This window comes from Bolinopsis microptera, chromosome 7, assembly GCF_026151205.1.
Source record: "Bolinopsis microptera isolate Bmic1 chromosome 7, MBARI_Bmic_1.0, whole genome shotgun sequence".
Classification (NCBI taxonomy): Eukaryota; Metazoa; Ctenophora; class Tentaculata; order Lobata; family Bolinopsidae; genus Bolinopsis; species Bolinopsis microptera.
Genome location: NC_087078.1, coordinates 18,306,849 through 18,333,215, shown reverse-complemented (window position 1 = coordinate 18,333,215; position 26,367 = coordinate 18,306,849). Strand labels below are relative to the sequence as shown.

Genomic DNA, 26,367 nt, shown 5'->3' with positions numbered 1-26,367 from the left:
ATCCCAACTTCTAGTGATAATAACCTTAGATTTCTACTTTTTATTATTGTACGGCAGCACAGTCTCAGAAATCAAGCATTGTGCTCATTTCTATCTTCACAAATTTGCAGTTCTGGATCATATACATTATACATTAAGTTTAAATATTTAAAATTGCTTAGATACTCATGGCTAGGATCTCTCAGTAGGATTCAAGTTTATCTGTCTACAGAAATTCACTTTGAAGTGTGGCCTGACAGATACTGCCGCTTTTATTAGCCTTTGAGAGTAAAGTCGGCGAGTCTTTACCATCTAAGGTACTGTTTACGTCCCCGTCACAAAGAAACAATTCCTACTTGTGGATAGGTCATGCTGGATAAGATAATGGCTTGTATCATGTATGTGTAGTTTATCTTCTCAGAGGTAGGAGTTTTAATTATCACTATCCTGTTATGTATGCAACAAGTGGTGAGGTAGACTGTACCCAAATTGTTAGATTATTAACCAAACATTTTGTTTAGGTTTCAATGTGGTATATACTCCTGATATTCTTCTTCTCTACTGTAGAAACTTGGGACTACTGTGTCATCGGTGCTGGACCTGGAGGTAATATTCATGTAAAATATTTAGATTTTCATGCTGTGTAGTTTCCTAGTTTTGGTAACCTGCAGAATCATTTGACCTTGATAACACTAGTTTAACTTTTTCAGGCATCCAGCTGGCATATTACTTCCAGAAATCGGGATTAGATTATGTAATAATCGAAAGAAATAGTATTCCAGGTATGAATTAGACATAAGTAATAATTTAACTAGTGTTTTTTTAAATGCAGTACTTACTGACTGCAACAGATTAACTGAAGCCTGAAGGTGTTCATTACATATAGGTGCACTTTAGCCATCCTTCCTTGGGTTTGGTGTAGCTGCAGACACTGCTGAGTGGGGACACCCCTCCAAAGACTGTCTACCTGAATCTCTGGTAGATTGTTCAATCAACAATGCATCTTATATTATTATTTATTTTTGAGATGTTGCATAAAGGAGTGACAATAATCTCCTGTGATCGAATTGATTATTCCCGTTAAGGGTTAAGTTATAGTCTGCACAGTGCTGATTTTCCTAAGGATTATTACCATCGCTTTTGTGGCAGTCCTCATATCAAGCTTGCTTCAAACTATGTTCTTATTCTCTAAGCGAATCTAATTTCCTATCGGTCATTCGGGCTTCGATCCGAAAAAAAAACCTTGAACCATGAAATATCCGGTCTATCAATGAGGAAAAAGTCATGAATTCATTAGGGCGGGCGCCGGGCCTCCCTTCCCCTAGTGAATCGCTCATTATCATCAAATGACATTTATAATTGTTGGTCTTTTGTGCTTGAATACATATCTAAAATCGATTAAGTCCCTCCTGAAATCGGTATGGCTCCATAAGTATTGCAACATTTATATCGAGTACTATCCTTGCTGTAATTTTGGGAAACATCCAGGCTATCATAAACTTCAACCATATCCATTGTGCATCCATGATATCTGGTATTTAATGGTAACTCCATCAAGTAACCAATGAAGACCAACATTTTAAATCATAAAATAACTCTAAATTTAATGTTTTTTCCACAGGTTCATTTTTTGAAGTCTACCCACGACGACGCACCCTCATCTCCATAAACAAGCGCCACACTGGTGAGACGAACACAGAGTTTAACATGAGACACGACTGGAACAGTTTACTAAGCGATGATCCAGAGATGGTTTTTAAACACTACAGTAAAGAGATGTTCCCTCCCGCCGATACTTTCGTAAGATAATTATTTTCATTGTCTTCTCCAAATTTATGTCGGAATTGTTTTAATATTGTTTGGAATTTCGTTAGGCGAAGTTGCGAGCTGAAGTCTTGTTTAGCCTCAAAACAATACCGGCTTTCAATTTTGTTTAGGAATAATCTTTCTACACATACATGTGTTCATAAAAATTCATCCGTAATATAGTACAACTAATAACTATGCTGTCTAATTTACTGAGGAGTGAGGACACATCATTATTATTTTGGTTATCAGGCTGCAGCTGGAATTCTATTAGCCATCTCATGCAGATAATAATAATGCAGATATTAGAAATAATGAGCACACACTCTGAATACGGTGACACGTGTTATGTGCTGAAAAATCACTTTTAAAATGGAAATTAAACCACTGTTACATCAGTTGGAGTATCTACAAGACTATGTAGAAAAGTTCAAGATAAAGATCCATTACAACACCAACATCGACCAGATCGTCCAGGATCCGTCCGACAGCTCTTTTTCTCTTTTCACCTCAAAGTCTGACGTGTACACGTGCAAATACGTTGTTGCTAGGTTAGTCGCAAAAACCTTGCTGATGCGTTGATCGCTAGGCTGCCATTGACATCATCCATTTTCTTTTAGAACAACATTTCACTTTGAACTATGATAAATCCTTCTTTTTTCCATAACTTTGTGCCGATTTTCTGTTCGACAACGTGATTACTAAACACTTTATTACTGATATTTTATGACGGAGACGTCCATAACTCCATACTCAATATTAATCTTGCATAGCATCACGTGACACGTACCGATCTCTTGGAAATCTCTTACTCAATCACTTTGTAAAATAACTTTTATTTCAGCACAGGAATATCAGTCCTTCATAAGTTCAAAGGCTCAGATGACGTCGAGGTATTCCTTCGTTTAAAATCGGTTTTCTCTTTTTTTACTGTGTAACTGTGGTGTCACTTTTTAAAACATTATTTAGAGACTAGAGATCCCAATAGTGTCTCGAATGTGCTTCTCTTAACATAACTACATTAGTTTGGCACAACTACAAGTTTACTCAAACAGGGTCTTAACATTAAGGCGGCAAATCTTATGGTTATAAATATGTAATGATCGATTTGGTCGGTTAACCAATGTTTATAATTATTGGTATTATACTATTAAACATATGTAGCGCACTAGCGCAGACTCCATAGAGGCGGTAATATGGTGATAATATGGTATCCCGATTATCTCTAACTATGTTTAATTATTTCTCATAATTTATATTTATCTCCCGTAACCACAATAATCAATGATCTTATCGGAACATGTAACATATCTGGAAAAATCAGCAAATGTTTCTAATTAGCAAGATCCCGCCGGAACTCACCAAGCAACCGGTAACGTGGTATTTAGCAGAATAACGGCCCACATTTTACCCGGTAAAAGTCTGGTATTTCCTGAAGTGTTCTTATGTGAGCTATCATTGCTATTTTAAGCTCTTTTAAGCTCTTTTAAGCTCCAGATGTAGTAACAACAGCTCAACACTCAGGAGTCAGGAAATTGTTTTTCTGATTAATAATTTACGATAAAAATGTACCACTATCAGTACAATAGTAATAAATATAATATTTGATAACGTTGAATCTATCAACATGATCCGTTAAGAGTGTAAAAACCATACACTTTTAGCGATTAGACACATTATCTCATTTCCAGCGATTTCAATACCACGAAGTAACCGTAACCAAGGTAACCAACATGTCCGTTTTTAACACGTGTTACATATAAGATAGGAGAGATTTGTGTGGAAATACATAAGAGACAGCTATGTAAAAGAGCTACCTCCTCGCTGGTAGTAAGAAGTTATGTCTTATAAATAATGCATGGCGGTAGTTTCAAGGATGAGTGGGCTCGAGTTTTGATGTTTGAAGATTGAGATTGTAAGATTTATTTAGTGTACCATTGTCTGGGGATAGAAATGAGAATGTGTACAGTTAGGCAGTGTGATTTTAGCTGGTTACATTATATAGCCTATCTTATATTAGCTGCAATATGCCCAACTGTAAATTAGACTGTTGCAAATTTCCTTTAAGTCTGGGGCAATAATTATGGATGTTATCAATACAGACTTGATAAGGGTAGTTGTGGTGTAAGCAATACATTTTGGTACGTACGTAACAGAAAGGATTTTTAAAGGATTTATCTCAAAAGACAAAAACATCAAATCAATCTGAAAATATAAAGGTTACCATACGTTTGTTTTGGAGAATTGAAGTGCTTGACCCCACATTTTCTACAGAATCGTTAACTAACAATTGGATGTTTTAAACAAATGATGAGAGGTAATAAGCAGCAGAATACTACAGAATTGTAGACAAGATGGATTGTCTAGGCTCTGAAAACCTTGAAGTATACTTTTTTTAATTGTTGGCGTTCTCCCCCCCCCCTCCCCTGGAAGCTTTTTGTACCCCCAAATATTTTCGACCGAATGTTCAAGTGAACGAGATAATACAGAAATCAGACGTTTTCTCTTTTAAACTTTAAAAATACCTAAAAGTTGAGAAAATGCCGCCCCAAAGGTGCCACCCCCCGCATAGCGGTGGTAACGGGGGCGGTCGTCAAGCCACTGGTTTAATGTGTATACTGTATATAATAGCTACTACATACTGGTTACTTCCCACCTACGCTTGCTTACAAGTTACTATGAACTTTTAAACAAAGAAAGCTATAATTGAAATATTTCCACTTTGTACAATTAAAATTGCACCTTCCTTAACGACGTGTATCTTATTGAAATGTTGTAAGCTTATAGAACAACAGGAACAGCTGATTTGCTGGGTATAATGCGTTTGTAGGGTTGGATTGTGAGATGTATACTCTAACATCATGTAAATTTGATTGCACATAATATCTGTAGTTGCCGATACTGACAGATTGTAACAGAATTGTAACTCAAAACAGTTAGCCAGCCTAGTTACTTAAGTCTAAGATACGATAAACTTGGAACTTTGTGGATGGGTATGTTTTGACACGTGACGTATATTCGTGGATTTGATTGGAAGCTGATCGGTAAATCATTGTCACGAGTTTAAAAAAGATCGGAACATCTACGGAAGTAGATGTAAATGATCAGAACGATATGATCTTTAAAATGTCGCCCACGTGTAATTAAAAGGCATTTAAGGCATTTATTCCCCTCTAACTCCTAATTGTCTCCACTCAGCATCAAACTTGAACATATCCAAGATTTAACAAGGCAATGTTCATGCTTACTACCGGCGAACATTCAGGTACCAAAAATATCATTTTTGTAAAATATGATATTTGTAAATTTTTCTATCAGTGACTGAGGCTAGCTCTCGAACACACGGCCTTATAAACAATTAATACTAGCCATACCGTTGATGCTAATGAATAACTCATTAAGTTTGGGTTATACTTATAACACTGTAGAGTACAGGTGTCTGTAAGCCAATTTGAAATCATCGTTATACTGATCTGATCATTGTTAGGTTAATGACCCTTTAGCAGTAATTGAGTAATTTGTATAAATTCAACCGCTCCCATTCTAAACATATAAGGAAATTGTCGATCATAACATAAGTCTAATACATACGTTTGGATTAGAGTTTCCCTGTAATATATCACAACCAGATATTTCTATCAGAGTTATACTCTCTGATCTCCCCTACTACTAGTAGTTGTAGTACTATATATATAACCCCTATACAATAAGTTTTTGTACAGCTGTAAAGATCGAGATCTCTCTAGCTCCCACCACCACAAAACACACGGTACCTGATGATACTAATGATCTATTAGAGGGGCGTCTCAATATAATTATAAGTCAACGCTTCAAGTTTAATAAGCGTAATAGGAATCAAGGGGCCAGTGGGTATTATTTCAGATAATGATGATAACTGTTATAGCGGGGTATAGCGGTACCGTAACCTGGAATGCCAGAGCGCTCCATGGATAACAGCTCCAAGGTATTGTGTAATGGATAATTATGAGGAGAAGGAGACGCAGCTCCGGCTAACATTTCACTAAGTATTTTGTCCTGGGGTCTAGACGTTCTAACTTTTTATTATTCGAGCTAGCCTACTACTATACTACTACTATAGTACTATATATATTATATATATACTACTGTACGTGCTATTGTGACGTTGGTTCCAGGCTATAAATCCATCAAAAAAGGCTGACAATAAGGCAAATCAGGTGCATTAACGCGTTTAGAATTTATCTGGGTATAATGTGGGTTGTAGGATATTCGGTTTAATTTATCCGAGGTTGGTTTAAGAAATGGATTTTTAAAATTTGCTGAACTGATAAAGTCACTTAAGTTTGGTAATTAATAAGTTATGAAGTGAGAGGAATCAATTTTCATCGTTTCTATAATCTACACGTAAATGTAAAACAGGGTAGTCGACCAAATGTCTAAGAGCGGCAAATAATTAATTTCTTAACTTCATCAATACAAAGGAAACTACACCAATGTATGGTGCAACCTAGTAGTTTAGTAAAACATGTTTTACCTCAGGGCTACGACACTGTCTCCCACGACCCGCTCCACTACGAGGGAAAGAAGGTTCTTATCCTCGGAAAAGGTTTGTCTTCGCGGAACCCATATCCGATTGCCATGTTAATTATACCCCTCCAAATTTTCAGTCTTCTTAAGATGACCTAGGGTACATAATTCAGGTTTCAGCTGGTTTTTCAGCTTGCAATGCGTCTAATTCATATTACAATACACCAAAGTTTGTCGTAATTTGAAAGTTTTAATTGCATAATTTAATAAATTAGAGTGCTCTGTAAGACTGATTAAACCACCTTATTTGTGGATAAATTAACCGATTAACTTATTAGCACTGTAATTAAATTTAACACTCGCGTATCTGCGTAAAATGTAAGAGAGGGTGTTGTCCTAAATGTCCTGGCTTTCAGCCAATTTTTCTTGTTGCCAGCATGAGTTCGTACTTTCAGTCAGTCAGAGACTAATTAAGAATAATGCAGGTAATACAAGTTTTCTACTCCATCAAAGGAATGAGAAAAATGCACCCTTCTAGTTTATTGTATGTTAAATTCTGTGATTTAGTAACCATCTTTACAGGGAATTCGGCGTTTGAGACCGCTGACTTGATTTACGGACACACAGACTTCGTCCATCTTTTGTCTCGGTAAGTTATCGTAAGAGAAATTACACGTGTTACATGAATTATTCATCATATATTTGTTATTTACCATAATATTTATGGTGAACGTTTCATAATATGTTGAGAGAACTATATACACACTACAAAGGAAAGTTTTAACGAACCCTAATGTGATACATGCGTGTAAATCAGTTAATGGTACTGTTTAGCGAAACTAAGGAAGCTAGGTCACGTGATTTAGCCGCGTTGAGCGGGTTTATAACAGCCAGAGTAGTATCGGGATTCGGGCTACAACAGGGGTAATTAGATAGACCAACTATTTCGTGACGTAACAACTTGTATCGTAATTAATCTATAATATCGTGACGTAATCAATCCACGTTGTGACGTAATCAATTGACCTTATGACGTCACTTGACCCCTGCAGGGACCGGGTGAAGTTATCGTGGAACACCCACTATGTGGGTGATGTTAGGGGCGTTAACAACCAGCTTTTAGATACTTACCAGCTTAAGAGTCTGGATGCGCTAGTTGGTAAGAGAACATGTCATTACTCTCCTCCCTCTTTTCTCCTTTTTCTCTCCTTCTCTTTTCTCTTTTCTCTTTTCTCCATTTTCTCTCCTTCTCTATCATTTGTCTGCTTTGTTAAATCTCCTCCCCTTTTTTCTGGGCTCCTTAATCCTTAACAACCACTTGTTTCGTCTGATTGTTTTCAGAATAATTATCCTTTCACTGTTTTACATTCCCGCACAGTTCACATAATTATCGTCCATTGTTCACCGTTTTCTCAAACTGCAACTCTTCCCCTCGACGTTACTTCACGTTTTAACCCCCTGAATATTCATGATTACACACCCACTCCCACAATTTACCATGGTCCTTGGATCAAAGAACACTTCTTATATAAATGCTATTTCAGAGAGGGATCTTGACAAACAACCAATAGTGTTCGAGAAGAAAGGAGGTAAGATATTCCTGCGGGACCACGAGGAGAACAGGGGCCGTATCCAGGATGAATTTCTAGGCCCCTATGATAAGGTCATCAACTGTCTGGGTTTCGATGTGAGCGTTTATAAATCTTACTGTGTTTATAACTTTTGTTTATAAATTTTACTGTGTTTATAACTTTTGTTTATAAATTTTACTGTGTTTATAACTTTTGTTTGTACATTTTACTATGTTCTGCAAGTTAGCAGTTAAAGATAAAATACTTGTACTGAAATTGTTAACAACAATAACAACACAACAACAATAACAACACAACAAATAAAGAAATAACAACACATACCATTCTCCCATATATATAATATACGATAGCACTACAGTGCATTATTGTACTATTCATACGGAATAGTCTCCGAAAATTATTGACTCATATTCGATATATGAATATCAACATCGTAATGCACATTGTCGGATACATTGATAATTATTGCCCTTAACAGTACGATCCGTCTCCCTTTGCAAATCTGACGAAAACAAGAAAGGAGGAGGTGAAGGAGGAGAAATGGACCAAGTATCCGAGTATGGGGTGGGATTTCCAATCAGCTACCGTAAAAAACCTTTACTACGGTAAAACATTCATCTTTTTAATCTTTCTTATCCCTTCTGTTAGCCTTTTTCAGATAGTTTAACTTTAAGTTAAGTCTGAGACACAAGTTCGAGGTTAATTTAAGGGTAAGGATAGTTCACTGACTCTCCAATTAGGATGATAGATAAATGAACTTTATTTTTCAGCGGGCACCATTACACACGGTCTAGATAACTTTATCTTTCAGCGGGCACCATTACACACGGGCTAGATAAGAGAGTATCATCAGGAGGATTTATACACGGGTTTAGATACTCCTCCCGTACACTGGCCTGGATCCTGGCAGCAAGGAACCATGGTATCAGGTCAGTTGGATTATCTGAACATACTTTAAAGGGTCACAACGACAGAGATTTCATTTTCATTAATTACCAATTGTTACCGCCACATACGGAGATCACCGTGTTACTATTAAATGAGTGAAATTCCGAACATTCTAGCTCACTCACACTCCAAGTTAGGGCTGATCTAATGGTATCAGGTCAGTTGGATTATCTGAAGATACTTTAATCGTCTGATTATCTTATTTTTGTTGTATATTTTATCATGTTACCAAAATCGTAGATTTTGTAATACGAATCGGAGTAGTCAATGAACGACGCCGTAGGTACTGTAATGTAGTAAAAGAATTTAATAACAAGAACATTATAAAATCCAAGTTTGTCGATGGTGATTGTACTGGTACCCCTAATAATCCATCATGTCCCCTACGAGAATAATAATGTCCCCTACGAAGAAGAAGAATCCATGTCTACGCATCCAATTTTCTGTCTATTCGTAGTCATACAGAGTTTATATTGCTTGCAATCTATCATTAAGATGTAATCACCTAGTCTTTAACTATATAATATACTTTCCATCAGGTGGCCAAGTGAGACGGTACCTCTCTATGGCATCGTCTCCTTCATGCTGAAGAGAATGAACGAAATGAACGGTCCTTACCAGGTTATTACTTTTTATCTAATCAAAGTTTCAGATCCACTATCAGACGATCACTTTAAACTCGTTCACATAATCAGATTTACTCAGAAAAGTAAGATTATGCTTTTTAAAATGTATACACCAGCTCAATTTGGTGCTGTCTCAAATATTCACAAGCCCAGGTCCTAAGAAACATATAGATACCAATAAACCACTAAAACCAGCACAGCTAATTTAGTAATAGTCCGTTATAGCCCGGTCAGAGTTTACCAGGATCATTGGTAGTGTTACGTAGCTAAAAACATGATATTTATGTTTCCAATTACCTCCAATTACATATGTAATGAGCTTGAGAGCGTTGTATCTTGGTAACAGTTACTTGGTATCTTGGTAACAGTATCTTGGTAACAGTATCTTGGTAACAGTATCTTGGTAACAGTATCTTGGTAACAGTATCTTGGTAACAGTATCTTGGTAACAGTATCTTGGTAACAGTATCTTGGTAACAGTATCTTGGTAACAGTTACTACCTCAGATGTTCTACGTACTGGTGGATGTGTACCTACGGCGTGGAAACACTATCGAAGTGTTCAAGGATGTCCCCCATGGCTTGCTGCATCGCATCCACGGTAAGGATAAAGCGTTTCGTGGAGACAATTCCTTAATTTGAGGATCTATGAATATTGCAAACGATTTAATCAAACGGATTTATGATAATTTTGACACGATAATATTTGGGTAAAACATGTTCAAGGAGCCGCACTAGTGTTGTTGATAATGACCACGTGATTAATAATAACCACGTGATTAATAATAACCACGTGATTAATAATAATCACGTGATAACCATCCAGAGTTGCTAGCAGAACCACGTGACGTGTCACGAGACCTGGTTGTGGTGAGGCTGGAGTACGGGGCTGGGTACTCTCAGATTGGGGGAGACCCTTTCAGGCTCGACCGAACAGAGGTATTTCTAGTTGTTTCTACTCATTTCTTTTTGTTTTCAAAGTTGATCACGACAACGCGTTTAATCCCTTCCCTAGAAAAATGGTGGTCACATCAAACGGTTGCTTATTAGCCGTTCAATTATTCTCAACACAATACTCTCACTTTGTCCCAAAACATAAATTAAACAATACCTTTCCTTTAAAAAACTGTTCAAAAAAATGGCTCAAAAACTTTTTGAATTCCAATTCCTTAAAAGCAACATTTTACCACAAATATTTCAGTTGGACCCATACCGAGCTCCTAAAAAGTAACATTTTAACACAAATATTTCAGTTGGACCCATACCTAGTAACATTTTGCCACATATATTTTAGTTGGACCCATACCTAGTAACATTTTGCCACATATATTTCAGTTGGACCCATACCTAGTAACATTTTGCCACAAATATTTCAGTTGGACCCATACCTAGTAACATTTTACCACAAATATTTCAGTTGGACCCATACCTAGTAATATTTTGCCACATATATTTCAGTTGGACCCATACCTAGTAACATTTTGCCACATATATTTCAGTTGGACCCATACCGAGCTCACACCTGTAACTTCATACACCCGGTCCTCTACCACTTTACCAAACTGCCGCACGCGGTGCCCATTCGTGGGAAGTCTCTAAAGGGTGCAGCGCGTAAACTCCACCTCTCGGAGGATCTGTACACGGACTTTGCCACTCTCACCAGACATTGGGCCCCGCTCAGTAACTTTATTGGTGAGCTCTTCATGTAAAGATATCTCTTTTGGTGAAATATTATGAAAATTGTATATCATTATAGATTCATGTTTGTAATTTGGCGGATTATCCAACTTTTCTACCCACAATCTTGTTCAGGGACAACTTGGAAGGAGGACATGTCTTATGTTTCGTCAGAAGAGTGTGTCTACAAACATCTGACAAGAGAACGTCAATCTGAACAGTGCAGAAATCCAACCGTGGTTGTTACAACCACTAAATTAGGTGAGTATTTTACTTTTAAGAAAGGAATTGGTAGCACTACTGTATAGTGTATACTATTCTGTTTAAATAAATTTCCTTGAGCCGAAAAATTGGGAGAATTTATGTCATAACCTGTAAAGCATGTAATGTGCCAAAATATTGAGGGATGCGTGTTGTTGGGCTGACGGGGCTTACGAGTTCAGATCACTGAAATATTAATATTAAGGTAATTGTCTCCTCCCGTCAGCAACCGTCAGCATTTCTAAAACCCCTGGCCCCTCGGCTGCTGACGTCATAAGTGAACGCTCCCTAATAAATTATCTTTGTGTTTTGATTGGCAAATAGCGTTGTACCGGTTATTGAAGTTAGCTGGTAGAATGTGGCAAGGTCCTTATTGGCGTCCAGGAGGGCCCTTGTTACTGGACTGACAATAGATGAAATCCGGGGGACCCCCTCGTTAGTCATTATGTCAAACTAGTAGGTACTTATAGAGACTATGTAACTAGTAGGTACTTATAGAGACCATGTAACTTATGTTTCCCTTACTGGGACGGAGCCTCGGTACGACTTAAGAAATTTGGGATCCCCAAATATCAGGCATATAATAAAGTAAAGTTCTTAAACCATCTTCCTACTCTGGCTCGGCTCACTTTATGTTGTCATGACATTATATTATGGAGGATATCCGATATAATAAATAAAACATCTCTTTTGCATTATTAATACAAGATAATTCAAGGCATTAATGGAAATTTAGAATGGCAGTATTATTGATTAAACGCCGTCCGACTTTTAATACGGCCCGAATCCATCCTAAAGCTCTCATCCCATTTTAAATTCATATTAAGTATAACGCCCCTTGATAAAGATACTTATCAAAAGCATTGTATAGCTTTGAGCGCTTAGTCCAGTAATCCAGTAATCCAGTATCTGTGCCCCATTATGGTGTCGGGATAACAGTAGAATGTGTAAAAAGTAGAATGTGTAAAAAACAGCTCACTCTTATTCTAAGAAAACTATATCATAAACTTCCTCGACTGGCCAGTATATTTATTGCTCTCCCCCATTTACCCTAGTACCAGCCTCCACCTGCGATCAGCTTGGCGACAATACCGTCCTTTTAAAGAGTCCCCCGGGTGAGCCAAGCCATTACATTACCATACTTAATCGTTTTGATTGTCTTAAAACAATAGTACAGATCGTCCAGACTCCAGAGGACAATAGAGGACTATGATCCTCGCCTGAGCTCAGCTTTTGAATACGGATTTACTTTTAAAGGTAAAGAAAAATACGCAGTATTACGCAGTATAGAGACACTAGTTGTATTTGCTGCAGTACGTTAGGCGGTGTTTCCGCTAAAATAGGAGAAAATTGGGACAAAGGAAAGTCTGTTGAGTATGGTTAGTTGAAACTATAGAAGGGCTGGGATAAATGGAGTTAGGATTTTCGAACACTCGATATTTGTATGGCTCTCTCTTGAAACACTCCATAGCAGGGTTTTAGTTCAATAGCAACATGGACATTAGGTAACATTGCCTTTAGCTGCAAGATAGCGGAAGCTCAACTGCCAGAGAGATTTATCTAGGGGCATGATTCCAGAATGTACCAGAATGATCTTGATTAGATCCAATGCTAGTTATCTTATCGAGAAACTGTTCAATAACTCAACTGAGCCGATACTGTTTACCCCGTATTAGCTGGCATCAATAGTCAGTTATTATCATCAGAGGTTGTGATCAACAGACCGAGACACAACTTTATACCTCATAATTCTGGGCCACCCTGTATTAGCTTTTACATTGGAGACAGTCTATGGGAATTATGACCTATTCAAATTTACTACTAGCTACATAATAAGAATGGCAAAGTAATAAACAACATTCTCTCATGATCAGTGTGTAACTGTCCATAATGTAAAAGTTGTTATCTCACTCTTGTTTACGCTAATATAATGCATTAAATAGGGGTGCAATAACTGGGAGGGAGATAACTATTGTTATCTCCCTGGTACTACATTTAGGCTGTGATTAACAGGTAAATAGGAGGGATGTAACTATTGTTATCTCCCTGGTCCATCCTTATTCGCTGAGATGTTGCTAATTATTTTAAAAACAGAAAGTGGTATAACTTATGTTCTGATAAATATTTTTGCTTCAAAATTTTACAGAATGTCAATAACAAGTAGTCAACCATTTGTGGCAAGTTTTGTGTGAGTGTGAGCTTCACTGAGCTTATTTGACCAATTTAAAATAATTAGCAACATCTCAGCGACCTGTAACAATTTTAAGAGATAAGGATGTGTCCTCTAGAAAGTTTGACTCTGGAATGTTCTATGTAGTAATATTATCGGTCGTTAATTTCCGATGTAAATGCTGCATTCGCTAACATCATTTCGTAGATCATCAGAGAATGCATTTACATCACTGCTTATAATATGATAACATGAGTTATATCCCTCGGTCAAACCTCGGGATATAACTCGTTTTATCCAACTCGTCAAACTCGTTGGATAAAACTATTTTCACAACTCAAAGTTGTGAAAATAATGTTATCACATTATAAGCAGTGATGTAACTGCTTAATCATCTCCGCCATATTTTGTTTAAGTAGCCTGACTAAGCCTTGGTACACATCTCCCCATTGTTCCTGATCCATTATGTCAACCTTAAACACTTAGTAGCATTGTCTCAGATTTACAAGTGAATAGGTTATTATATGTGTGAAGGTGGTTCACACTTCTTCTCACTAAATGTGCGGTTCCTCCCACTATATAACTTATTAGTTATGTTTGTTACAAAACCTCAAATGGGGTGGTGCTAGGGTTACAGAGCGATTAGGAGGGATAAGCAGGATTATTACTATCAGGCCTGGTTTAAAAGGAAATCGTTTAGATTTCAGAACAAAACTGTATATTTATTGATATCATCGTGAATTTATCGAATTAATGGGCTCTGACCAGTAAAACTCAGATTTACCGCGGAATTTGGGGAAAGCAAACATCCAGCCCTATTTGGGGGAAAGGAAATGGCCGCGGTAAATCGGGGTTTGCAGTAAATCGCGGCACAGTAAATCGGGGTTTTATAACGAAGGGGCTATGTCATTAATCTAACAGTACGCAGCACTGCAGCAACTGTTACAAAGTTAAATATTTAAACAGCTCCTCTTCAGATGATATATAATTAGGATCGATTAAGCTTTTAACAGTCTACAGTAAACTATTGAACTTTGGAGTCCAAACTAGCTTACAAGTTGAAACACGGACTCTTTCAAATGTAATAACAATAAAAATAGCATCGAGTAACTTGTTTTAAAACTAATGGTTTACATTCATTTTCTTGTATTGGTTTACTTGTATAATGTATTGGTCCTGACTACAAATTTTCTCTCCATATTCGATAGTCCCCAATTTTAGTGTTAACCTTGGAAGACGCGACAGAATAATTGCATACTAAAGTTGAGTTCTAGCGCTCACTATAACAAGTTTGAGCGCGCGTCCAGCCGCGCGCACCTCCTTAATACTTCATTCTGATAATCATAATCTTCTGACCTGTAACTTGAAAATCTCAAACGATTCAACAACAAACCCCAGATGCCCTATAATTTACTCTAAGATATCAATATTTGCAGCTCAAAGAGAGACAATCAGAAAAGCAACGAATTTGACAAAAGCTGAGTTCCTTCTCTGTGACCTCCTCAGCCAATGACCCAATTCGGAGGACCATCCATCCAATCGGCAAGAATATAACGAGTGACCCTTTTTAGGACTCAGAATTCGTCCAATTGATTCTATCAGATTAAGATCAGCGACCCTTTTCACAAAGTGGGCTCACACAATTGACAAGAACATATATTTATCAGTAACCCTGTCAGTAGAAATACTATCATAATTGATGCGATTTTACAGATAAGAGACTTGAGCGCATTCTTCTTGTTTGAAATTTTTAGTAAAATAAAAACTCTTCATGTACTTCGGTTTATTGATTTATTTCTAAATATATAACATGGCATCATAACACATTCCATCGTCTAAACTCACCTCTAAAATGCTGTGCTCAATAAATCAGAAGATTAATTATCCGATACTGGATACGCATAAAGTTCTGTTCCTTGTGTTGAAAATTATCTTGGGTAGGAGGGGTGCCCGTGTTAAAACGGGCAAAGTTAACCGTTATCAATTAGTACTAGTTATAGGGAGAACGGTAAAACCCTCCACTCTTAATACTCGGCATAATAATCCTCGATTTGAAACTACAGCCCGAAATTAGTCAACATTTTAAATATTATTATCCAATAGCCACGTAAAAATTTCTCGCAAAAATATGAACATTATATGCTTAAAAGCTTAGACATAATTCAAAAAACATTTCTTTAGATAAACTAAAGTACAACAAAAGTTATCAAAAGTCGAATAAGTATCAAGAGATTTAATCCTTTTGCGGTTTCCTATCGGAAATATTTTTCTGGAAATTGTACTTGGGATTAGACCTTTCCTGTATTAATCTACCAAATTGGTGAAAATTGCTCTCAAGGTTCTCAAAACAAACAGGGAGTGAGAGTGGAAATCAGAATGGAATTTAATCTTAGATGGCATTCTGTCAATGAACGAAAGTTATTCAAGTGTTATTTGTTCGTACACCAAAACGCGTACAATTTCACCAAGGTTAAACACGTCAAACAGGTCCAAACCCCAAATATACAAATTTAATAAGTTAATACAAAATCAAATAAAACCCTTAGTTTTTCGATTGAGACCATGCTTTTCTGTCCCTGGTATAAAATTTTTAGCACAAAGTCCTTGACACGCAGTAAACCTCTAAAACCCTCTTAAATGAACTAAAATAAACGATCTGTCCATTACATAAGTCTGATTTAAGATTCACTCTAAAAATTATATGTTATTGTGGTTTAAATGTTTTCGACAGTCAGTATTATGTATATCTGGGCTTCAATCTAGAAGCCGCTAGATCGTAGTTTTGATTTTGCCGCCGTCTCCCTCGCTGACGAAGCGCTTTCTTCCACGGTTGGGATGGAGCATTTCGTAGGTCTCATCCGACATGAAGGACTGAGCAACGCACATGTCACAAAACTGGGAGAACAGGGAAACAGCGTTGGGGATGTCGAAGGTAAGGTCGTCGAGATCTTCAACAACCCGTTTGAATCCAGTCTCGAACTGGGACTTGGAGATAATGAACGTCTGAAACAATTAAATGCGGTTATTAGTTATAGCTATGATTAAAAACGCGTAAAATTTTTAGTGATTTTGCCAATTGCCCCTTGTCCGATAAATCAAGGGAGTTCAAAAGTGGCTGAACAGCTGATTCATTCCTGTCCTATTCAGAGTACTCAGGACTTAGGAGGAAAACTATGTAAATACAATAAGACATAAGAAATTGAAAACGGTTTTTTTTTTAAAATCTTTGTAAAGTAGAACTTTCAGGAAATAGATTATGAGGATTTGTTACGGACCATACCGTTCACAAATCATTTCGGCAAATTTTGGTTTTTCAGACCCTCTCCATTGACAAGTTTAAATTAACCTCATACTGATGACTTAATTGAACCCGCCAATGTTACGGCGTCTGCCAATGAACCCAGTTCTCTAAAATTAGCTATAAGTGGTTAAATCTCAGTTTATTTGCTTCTCTGATAAGGCCAACTGAGAGGAATTCTCATGGAACGATTCAATGTTTAAATGTATATTCATTACACAAAGATGTCCCGTGATTCAAGTTCTGGCATCAAGCCAGGTCAAATACTAAACAAATTTTCGCAATACCTCGTGTTTGCATACAAAAATAGTGTGCTTTCCTTAAAACATATTTTAAAAGTTGTAGCTGTGAGCATTCATAACGCGCGCAAAATTGTGCGCGCATACAGTTGAGCAGAAAATTGATGCCACACCAATCTTGAGGCAGACAAATTACCCTATCCACATAACGCATTGGACAAAATGCAGTTAAACATATCATTACTACAATCTCTATACCTTTCCAAGGAACTGTAGTAGATCGATCATTCTTTGAGCGTATTTCTCGAACTCCGAAACACGCTGCTCCATAGCCAGGACGATCGTTTCGTATACCACCTCATGGTGGAAATGAGGAATATCTAACTCTCGCAAACTCCTGAAATTCATAATTTTAGGATAGATCCCACAAATAATCTCAGTCCACCTGGTACACGCTTCAAAAACTTAAATCACATGAAACAACGGTGACTGCTAAAAAATATAGAGTCACATACTATAATATGAGCTTCATTTGAAGTAAAACTAACGTTTTAACTTCTTCCAACTCTGATGATTTGAGATACTCCTTGAGGATGAACCACACTTTGTTGGTGTAGAACTTGGTTGTCTGTTTCTCCATACCCTCCACTCCCCAGATATTGCTTATCTTTGACATGGCAAACTTCAGGGCTGAAAATAAACATCATTATTTGTTGCTAACGCAAGTTTTTGAGAATAAACCTTGCGGTTGCACCCTTTACCACCTGACTCACTTCATATTAGAATATATATTTTACCCATATTCAAAGCACGCAGTCGAGCCAAAAAGTCAGAAAGTCCAAATGGGCCCGATTTGGAAACGTATGAAAACCTGAAATTCAGGTATTTCGTGGTGTTTATGTAGAATTAGTACAAGTAGAACCCTAATGGAGCGGAACCTAATTAAAATTACCATTTGAAACATCTATCACATTCAGTGTAATGAGTTAACAAACATGATGATTGAAGATATCGTGGGTTTGGAAAACCTTACGCTGGTGTAACGTCTACTCAGTAACAACGTGAACAATCCCTATATGAATAGTTCGCCTTAAAGAGGTAACAGTCTACTGTCTAGTGTGTGCAAATGTAATGTATACTCCTCTATTCTCCTACACATATATAACGTGACCAGAGCTGTTGCATAGATATTGCATATGTTGTGCATGATAATCATTGTCATGTAATACGTTTGCATACTGCGTGTCGACTGTAAATGGTAAAGATAAGGATTGCAAACCAACTCATAGTACATCTCATTTGTTATCACTTTGTTAAACTCTAATCATCCAGTGTAAGCACTGTCATCTGATATAGTTTAGGGGGGGGTGTCACGTCCGTCTATGTCCGCCTATGTCCTGTCCTTTTTGGATTCTATGAGACAACGGACGTGTTTTTTGGGACATTGGCGGACACGGACGGACATTGGCGGACACGGACGGACATTTGCGGACTCGGACGGACATTTGCGGACCCGTACGGACATTGGCGGACTCGGAAGGACATTGGTGGACATTAGCGGACATTGGTGGACATTAGCGGACAAACATTTTGGGAATTTTTCGCAACTTCTATGTATTATAATTTTGAGGAGGAGGAGGACTGAAGAGTACTGAAGGGTACTGAGGAGGATGGCTGAGGAGGATGGCTGAGGAGGATGGCTGAGGAGGATGACTGAGGAGGATGACTGAGAGGGAGGAGGATCAGGAAGACCCAGGAGGAGGAGGAGGAGGAGGACCCAGGAGGAGGACTGGGGAGGAGGAGGAGGAGAACTGAGGAGGAGGACTGGGGAGGAGGAAGACTGTTGAGGACTGATGAGGAGGACTGAGGACGAGGAGGAGGAGTAGGAGGAGGACTGGGGAGGGGAGGAGGAAGAGGACTGGGGAGGATCAGGAAGACCCAGGAGGAGGAGGAGGAGGAGGACCCAGGAGGAGGACCTAGGAGGAGGAGGAGGGGAACTGAGGAGAACTGAGGAGGAGGAGGAGGAGGAGGACTGAATAGGAGGAGGAGAAGGAAGGGGACTGGGAGAGGACTGAGGAGGAGGAGAACTGATGAGAAGGATGAGGAGGAGGACTGAGGAGGAGGACTGAGGAGGAAGAGGAGGAGGATGACGAGGAGGAGGAGGACCCAGGAGGAGGAGGACTGAGGAGGAGGACTGAGGAGGATGGCTGAGGAGGATGACTGAGACGGAAGAGGAGGAGGAGGACTGAGGAGGACTGAGAAGGAGGAGGACTGAGGAGGAGGAGGAGGACTGAATAGGAGGAGGAGGAGGGGGACTGGGGGAGGACTGAGGAGGAGGATGGAGGACTGAGGAGAAGGATGAGGAGGAGGACTGAGGACTGAGGAGGAAGAGGAGGAGGATGAAGAGGAGGAGGAGGACCCAGGAGGAGGATCCAGGAGGAGGACTCAGGAGGAGGAGGAGGACTGGGGAGGAGGAGGACTGGGGAGGACTGATGAGGAGGACTGAGGACGAGGACGAGGAGTAGGACTGAGGAGGGGAGATGGAAGAGGACTGAGGAAGATCAGGAAGACCCAGGAGGAGGAGGAAGAGTAGGAGGAAGCATCTAAATGTTATTTCCATTTTTGTCAGTTTTTGTCCATTTTTGTCCGTTTTTGTCCGCTCTATTTTTCGTCCGTTTTGAAAATATAGGGTACCGAACGGACAAAAAACATGATCCCCCTATAACAGCAAAAATTGAACATTTTATTTAGCAATTTAGGTGTCCATTAATGTCCGCTAATGTCCGTATATGTCCGTCCTTGTCCGCCTATGTCCGCCAATGTCCGCCAATGTCCGCCAATGTCCGTCTATGTCCGCCTATGTCCGCCTATGTCCTGTCCTTTTTGGATTCTATGAGACAAGCGGACATAGACGGACGTGACACCCCCCCCAGTTTAGTATTTCATGCTTTTATCATATGATATAGTATGCTATAAGCTATCATCATTCATAATTTTAACTTTTAATTTGACCTTCAACAAACCTCTCCAAACGTTTTCTAAAACTTTTGGGACGTCCTTAGTCACATCATGGTAGTGACCAAGAAATAAGAAACCACAACTCTTACCCAACCCATGCTTAGCAATAACTACAATTGTTTATTCAATACAAATTAGAACAAGCAGGCATACACATATTCCATTCCCTATCCGGCCATCCTAACTGATCAACCTAAATCATCTTAAAAAGCAGTTTAATTTACTGAACCAAACTTCGGGCATAGTATTATACATATATTTACAATAAGACATCTTCTTACTATGGAATAAATAGAAGGAGTATTATAAATGACCATAAATAAAATTTTAGAAATTAAAATCAGCTACTTACTAAGAAGAGCAGAGGCGTGAAGGACCGCTGCTTGAGACTTCTTGTGCAAGTCATGACTAGCGAGCCTCTTGAGGAAGGCAGGTGGGAGACAGTCGTCAGCTATGGCTCGAGCAAGGAACCTGCCAATGTCATCAGCCGCACTTGGGTTATCCAACTCCAGGTCCGGGATCTGTCGGACGGGTAATGTCAGTGTGAATTAATTGATATTTAGTGGGATATAGGTTTATATAGGCGCTCTTATTAGATTCTAGAGACAAAAGAAACACCACTTTTGTACGCTATTTAGGAGGGTCTTCTCAGCATTACCAATTTAATGGACATAAACTTGAATTAGGGATAGAGTCACGAAATCAAAATATTTTTATTTTTATATCAAGGATTATGCATATGACTGATCAGCACAGACACTTACCCTACTTTCACGTAATCGTTTGTATTGGTCAATCGGTTGAAGATAAAACCTGTTTAAGGAGCGCGACGAACGCGTCCTCCATATACTGAGGCTCGATGACACGACCGTACATGTCGGCAATGAGGCGCGAGCACAGCTCCCTCTTGGAGGGGTTCATCTCCAGAGCCATGGAGACGCAGAGCGTCAGTACGTCTCCTATGTTCTCCGGTCCTGAGGTTTAGATTTATCAGGAAAATTAATTAATTAATTAATTAGTATAGAGTCCCGCTAAGTGTTTGAGAATTTGGCGAGTATTGAAACTTTTCAACAAATATTTGATGGGGAGTTTCAATCGTGGTCATTATAAAAACAATTGAAATGAATTTATTTGAAAACAATAAAACTGTAAAAAGTAACCTATATTGAACTTGATGATGGCGGTAATACACTCATCTAGCTCGCTGTTCTCGAAGTACTCGGTAAACAATGGTTTCAGGTTCTTCTCTATCTCAACTCCGTCCAGGGCTGGAATGTACGCTCCCAGCTTGATCCCTGATCCCATATCTGTTGCGTCGAAGTTGGGATCCTGACTGGAATTGATATTTGATTGTTAGCATTACTTTTATTACTAGTTCAGTCCATAATTAAATCCTTTAAGTTTACCAGGGAATCATTATCACCATCATGGTTTCTAAACACTAGAATATTCTTATTCAAATGTATAAAGAATTAGAAATTTCAACAAATTGACTTCAAAGGCTCATCTCCAGATCTATTTATTTAGATTAACAGCCCCCACTTACTCGTCCTTGACTGCAGAAGAGTTGAGCTCGTCACCAACTTTGCCCCAAGTGCCCTTGCCTCCTCCTCCCCCTTTCTTGGGCAGACCTCTGCTTCCTGTCCTGGACCTCCTGTCTCGTGTGAAACTTCTGTCTAGTTTCAGCTGCAGTTAAATTATCAGGATTTAGTTTCCAAATACGATATATTAAAATCAATAGTAATTTATACTACACATTGCAACACATAAGTATAAAAATAGCTGCAGGCTTTAAATTAACCAAAATGGGCAAAGCTTTAAAAACAGTTATGCCTATCGATGCAGATGCCATGCCCATTTGACCAAAATTTGAGGAATAAAAGGGCATGGTGTCAGCGCTATGCTAGGGCACATAAATGAAATATTATGCCACTGGCATGGGAACAATAAATTGAAATAAACCTTAGGGAAGTCATCTGACATGGGAGATACAGGATCATTATCGCCTTCTGAGGAATGAGATCTTGAGTTGGTCCGTTTTCTCTGTCGTTTGATCTTTAACGCAGCTGACTTGGCTGTGTCAAATGTTCCAAACTGTGCTTCGTTTGCTTGAGCAAAGACCTCATCCTCCACGGCAATCATGTTCTAAGTGGTTTATCTGTTTTTTTTAATTGTAAACGAAACATTATTAAGGCCAATGTTAGTAATACAAGGCTACTTACATTGAGGGGGGGGTGTCATGTCCGTCTATGTCCGCCTATGTCCTGTCCTTTTTGGATTCTATGAGACAACGGACGTGTTTTTTGGGACATTGGCGGACACGGACGGACATTGGCGGACTCGGACGGACATTGGCGGACTCGGACGGACATTGGCGGACTCGGACGGACATTGGCGGACCCGGACGGACATTGGCGGACTTGGATGGACATTAGCGGACATTGGTGGACATTAGCAGACAAACATTTTGAGGACTGAAGAGTACTGAAGAGTACTGAAGAGTACTGAGGAGGATGGCTGAGAAGGATGGCTGAGTAGGATGGCTGAGGAGGATGACTGAGGAGGATGACTGAGGAGGATGACTGAGAGGGAGGAGAAGGATCAGGAAGACCCAGGAGGAGGAGGAGGAGGAGGACCCAGAAGGAGGACCTAGGAGGAGGAGGAGGAGGAGGAGAACTGAGGAGGATGACTCAGGAGGAGGATGACTCAGGAGGAGGACTGAGGAGGACTGAGAAGGAGGAGGACTGAGGAGGATGGCTGAGGAGGATGGCTGAGGAGGATGGCTGAGAGGGAGGAGGAGGAGGAAGAGGAAGAAGAGGACTGAGGAGGAGGAGGAGAAGGACTGAGGAGGAGAAGGAGGACCCAGGAGGAGGAGGACCCAGGAGGAGGACCCAGGAAAAGGCCCCAGGAGGAGGAGGAGGACTGGGGAGGAGGAGAACTGTTGAGGACTGATGAGGAGGACTGAGGACGAGGAGGAAGAGTAGGAGGAGGACTGAGGAGGGGAGGAGGAAGAGGACTGGGGAGGATCAGGAAGACCCAGGAGGCTGGAGGACCCAGGAGTTGGAGGAGGACCCAGGAGGAGGAGGAGGACTGAGGAGGACTGAGGAGGATGGCTGAGAAGGATGGCTGAGGAGGATGGCTGAGGAGGATGACTGAGGAGGATGACTGAGAGGGAGGAGAAGGATCAGGAAAACCCAGGAGGAGGAGGAGGAGGAGGACCCAGAAGGAGGACCTAGGAGGAGGAGGAGGAGGAGGAGGAGGAGGAGAACTCAGGAGAATGACTCAGGAGGAAAAGGACTCAGGAGGAGGACTGACGAGGACTGAGAAGGAGGAGGACTGAGGAGGATGGCTGAGGAGGATGGCTGAAGAGGATGGCTGAGGAGGATGGCTGAGAGGGAGGAGGAGGAGGAAGAGGAAGAAGAGGACTGAGGAGGAGGAGGAGAAGGACTGAGCAGGAGAAGGAGGACCCAGGAGGAGGAGGACCCAGGAGGAGGAGGACCCAGGAGGAGGAGGACCCAGGAGGAGGACCCAGGAAAAGGCCCCAGGAGGAGGAGGAGGACTGGGGAGGAGGAGAACTGTTGAGGACTGATGAGGAGGACTGAGGACGAGGAGGAAGAGTAGGAGGAGGACTGAGGAGGGGAGGAGGAAGAGGACTGGGGAGGATCAGGAAGACCCAGGAGGCTGGAGGACCCAGGAGGAGGAGGAGGAGGACCCAGGAGGAGGAGGAGGACTGAGGAGGACTGAGGAGGATGGCTGAGAAGGATGGCTGAGGAGGATGGCTGAGGAGGATGACTGAGAGGGAGGAGAAGGATCAGGAAGACCCAGGAGGAGGAGGAGGAGGAGGACCCAGAAGGAGGACCTAGGAGGAGGAGGAGGAGGAGGAGAACTCAGGAGGATGACTGAGGAGGAGGGGGACTCAGGAGGAGGACTGACGAGGACTGAGAAGGAGGAGGACTGAGGAGGATGGCTGAGGAGGATGGCTGAAGAGGATGGCTGAGGAGGATGGCTGAGAGGGAGGAGGAGGAGGAAGAGGAAGAAGAGGACTGAGGAGGAGAAGGACTGAGCAGGAGAAGGAGGACCTAGGAGGAGGACCCAGGAAAAGGCCCCAGGAGGAGGACCCAGGAAAAGGCCCCAGGAGGAGGAGGAGGACTGGGGAGGAGGAGAACTGTTGAGGACTGATGAGGAGGACTGAGGACGAGGAGGAAGAGTAGGAGGAGGACTGAGGAGGGGAGGAGGAAGAGGACTGGGGAGGATCAGGAAGACCCAGGAGGCTGGAGGACCCAGGAGGAGGAGGAGGACCCAGGAGGAGGAGGACTGAGGAGGACTGAGGAGGAGGATTGACGATGACTGAGAAGGAGGAGGACTGAGGAGTACTGAGGAGGATGGCTGAGGAGGATGGCTGAGGAGGATGACTGAGAGGGAGGAGGAGGAGGACTCAGGAGGAGGACTCAGAAGGAAGAGGAGGAGGACTCAGGAGGAGGACTTAGGAGAAATGAGAAGGAGGACTAAGGAGAACTGAGGAGGAGGAGGAGGAGGACTGAATAGGAGGAGGAGGAGGAGGGGGACTGGGAGAGGACTGGGGAGGAGGAGGACTGATGAGAAGGATGAGGAGGAGGACCCAGGGGGAGGAGGACTGAGGACCGAGGAGGAAGAGGAGGAGGATGAAGAGGAGGAGGAGGACCCAGGAGGAGGAGGACTGAGGAGGATGGCTGAGGAGGATGACTGAGAGGGAAGAGGAGGAGGAGGAGGAGGAGGACTGAGGAGGACTGAGAAGGAGGAGGAGGAGGACTGAGGAGGACTGAGAAGGAGGAGGAGGAGGACTGAATAGGAGGAGGAAGAGGGGGACTGGGGGAGGACTGAGGAGGAGGATGGAGGACTGAGGAGAAGGATGAGGAGGAGGACTGAGGACTGAGGAGGAAGAGGAGGAGGATGAAGAGGAGGAGGAGGACCCAGGAGGAGGACCCAGGAGGAGGACCCAGGAGGAGGACTCAGGAGGAGGAGGAGGACTGGGGAGGAGGAGGACTGTTGAGGACTGATAAGGAGGACTGAGGACGAGGAGGAGGAGTAGGAGGAGGACTGAGGAGGGGAGGAGGAAGAGGACTGAGGAAGATCAGGAAGACCCAGGGGGAGGAGGAGGAAGAGTAGGAGGAGGAAGCATCTAAATGTTATTTCCATTTTTGTCCGTTTTTGTCCGCTCTATTTTTTGTCCGTTTTGAAAATATAGGGTACCGAACGGACAAAAAACATGATCCCCCTATAACAGCAAAAATTGAACATTTTATTTAGCAATTTAGGTGTCCATTAATGTCCGCCTATGTCCGCCTATGTCCGTCTATGTCCGCCTATGTCCACCTATGTCCGTCTATGTCCGCCTATGTCCTGTCCTTTTTGGATTCTATGAGACAAGCGGACATAGACGGACGTGACACCCCCCCCCATTGAGCACCTATGTGTATACACTGTAGAAGTCGAGTATATTGTAGTAAAATAAGGGTGTAATCATTAGAAAAATATCAAGTTAAGTGGTAGAAATTGTTGTCATGATTAGGATAAATTTAAGTTAAAACCGGTTCTTAATGATAGCAATGGAATGAATGGATCTCAAACGAGTTTTATCAGCTTTAATTGATCATACATTACAGTCATTCTCTATTTAATGCAATAACTTATAAATTACTTTAAACGCCAATGCATTAAATTGGTGAACTATTATAAACATTATTAGCAGCATCTGAGTTAATGAGGCATTCTACAAATTTAATAACATAGCAAGAAAAGACACACATGCGTTAGAGCTTCTGCCTTCCGCGCAGGAGGTCCATGGTTCGAATCCCAGTGTACCCTAGTGTAGGAAAGCATTCTCTTTACGCTCTCAAAATATTTATTCTATATTTTTTCACATAGTGCGATAATATTTTGTAGACATGTCATAAATTTTACTTTGCTTTACTCTACTTTATATTGGTGTTACAAAGAGAGTAAAGAAAGCAGTGTTCCAAGAGGCGGCTTTGGTTGCTCTCAGATGTTCCTATGCAATCTGGTTAGCAAGAGAAAACAAGAAGTGGAGTCCCTGCTACAACATCGCACAAAGACCCACTGTTCTACCATCAACTGAGTGAGCTGAGTGTTGGGCCCTTAAAACATTGTTTTAAGCCACACCTGGAATCTCAAGTACCAGGATCAGTGATGGAAGCTAAGCAGATACATAGATGGAGTTACTATCGACAGATATAGAACTCAGGTATCCA

General features: G+C 40.8%; 2 protein-coding genes across 2 annotated transcripts; one reads left to right on the top strand and one right to left on the bottom strand.

The window, feature by feature from the left end:
• Positions 1 to 159: 159 nt before the first annotated feature.
• Positions 160 to 15,340, top strand: LOC134817698 (FAD-dependent oxidoreductase domain-containing protein 2-like). Its single transcript, XM_063826936.1, has 18 exons — positions 160 to 276; positions 501 to 585; positions 690 to 761; positions 1,601 to 1,779; positions 2,185 to 2,336; positions 2,630 to 2,678; positions 6,304 to 6,370; positions 6,874 to 6,940; positions 7,344 to 7,450; positions 7,836 to 7,978; positions 8,362 to 8,488; positions 8,695 to 8,812; positions 9,371 to 9,452; positions 9,964 to 10,057; positions 10,283 to 10,395; positions 10,956 to 11,148; positions 11,269 to 11,394; positions 15,001 to 15,340. The coding sequence occupies exons 2-18, from the start codon at positions 507 to 509 to the stop codon at positions 15,075 to 15,077; spliced, it is 1,845 nt and encodes a 614-aa protein (XP_063683006.1). The 5' UTR covers positions 160 to 276; positions 501 to 506; the 3' UTR covers positions 15,078 to 15,340.
• On the bottom strand, positions 15,339 to 22,273 carry LOC134817699 (programmed cell death protein 4-like). Its single transcript, XM_063826937.1, has 8 exons — positions 22,082 to 22,273; positions 21,666 to 21,805; positions 21,280 to 21,452; positions 20,933 to 21,093; positions 20,472 to 20,640; positions 17,650 to 17,791; positions 17,360 to 17,498; positions 15,339 to 16,567 (listed from the first exon to the last, which is right to left on the bottom strand). Exons 1-8 carry the CDS (start codon positions 22,259 to 22,261, stop codon positions 16,334 to 16,336), a joined length of 1,338 nt encoding a protein of 445 aa, XP_063683007.1. The 5' UTR covers positions 22,262 to 22,273; the 3' UTR covers positions 15,339 to 16,333.
• Between the last annotated feature and the right edge of the window lie 4,094 nt (positions 22,274 to 26,367).

Coding starts and splice junctions, on each gene's coding strand:
- LOC134817698 (XM_063826936.1), top strand. CDS start 507: ATGTGGTATATACTCCTGATATTCTTCTTCTCTACTGTAGAAACTTGG. Junction 7,451..7,835: donor GAGTCTGGATGCGCTAGTTG/GTAAGAGAACAT, acceptor ATGCTATTTCAG/AGAGGGATCTTGACAAACAA. Junction 10,396..10,955: donor TCAGGCTCGACCGAACAGAG/GTATTTCTAGTT, acceptor CATATATTTCAG/TTGGACCCATACCGAGCTCA.
- LOC134817699 (XM_063826937.1), bottom strand. CDS start 22,261: ATGATTGCCGTGGAGGATGAGGTCTTTGCTCAAGCAAACGAAGCACAG. Junction 20,641..20,932: donor TCGTCGCGCTCCTTAAACAG/GTTTTATCTTCA, acceptor CCCGTCCGACAG/ATCCCGGACCTGGAGTTGGA. Junction 17,792..20,471: donor TCACGCCTCTGCTCTTCTTA/GTAAGTAGCTGA, acceptor GTTTATTTTCAG/CCCTGAAGTTTGCCATGTCA.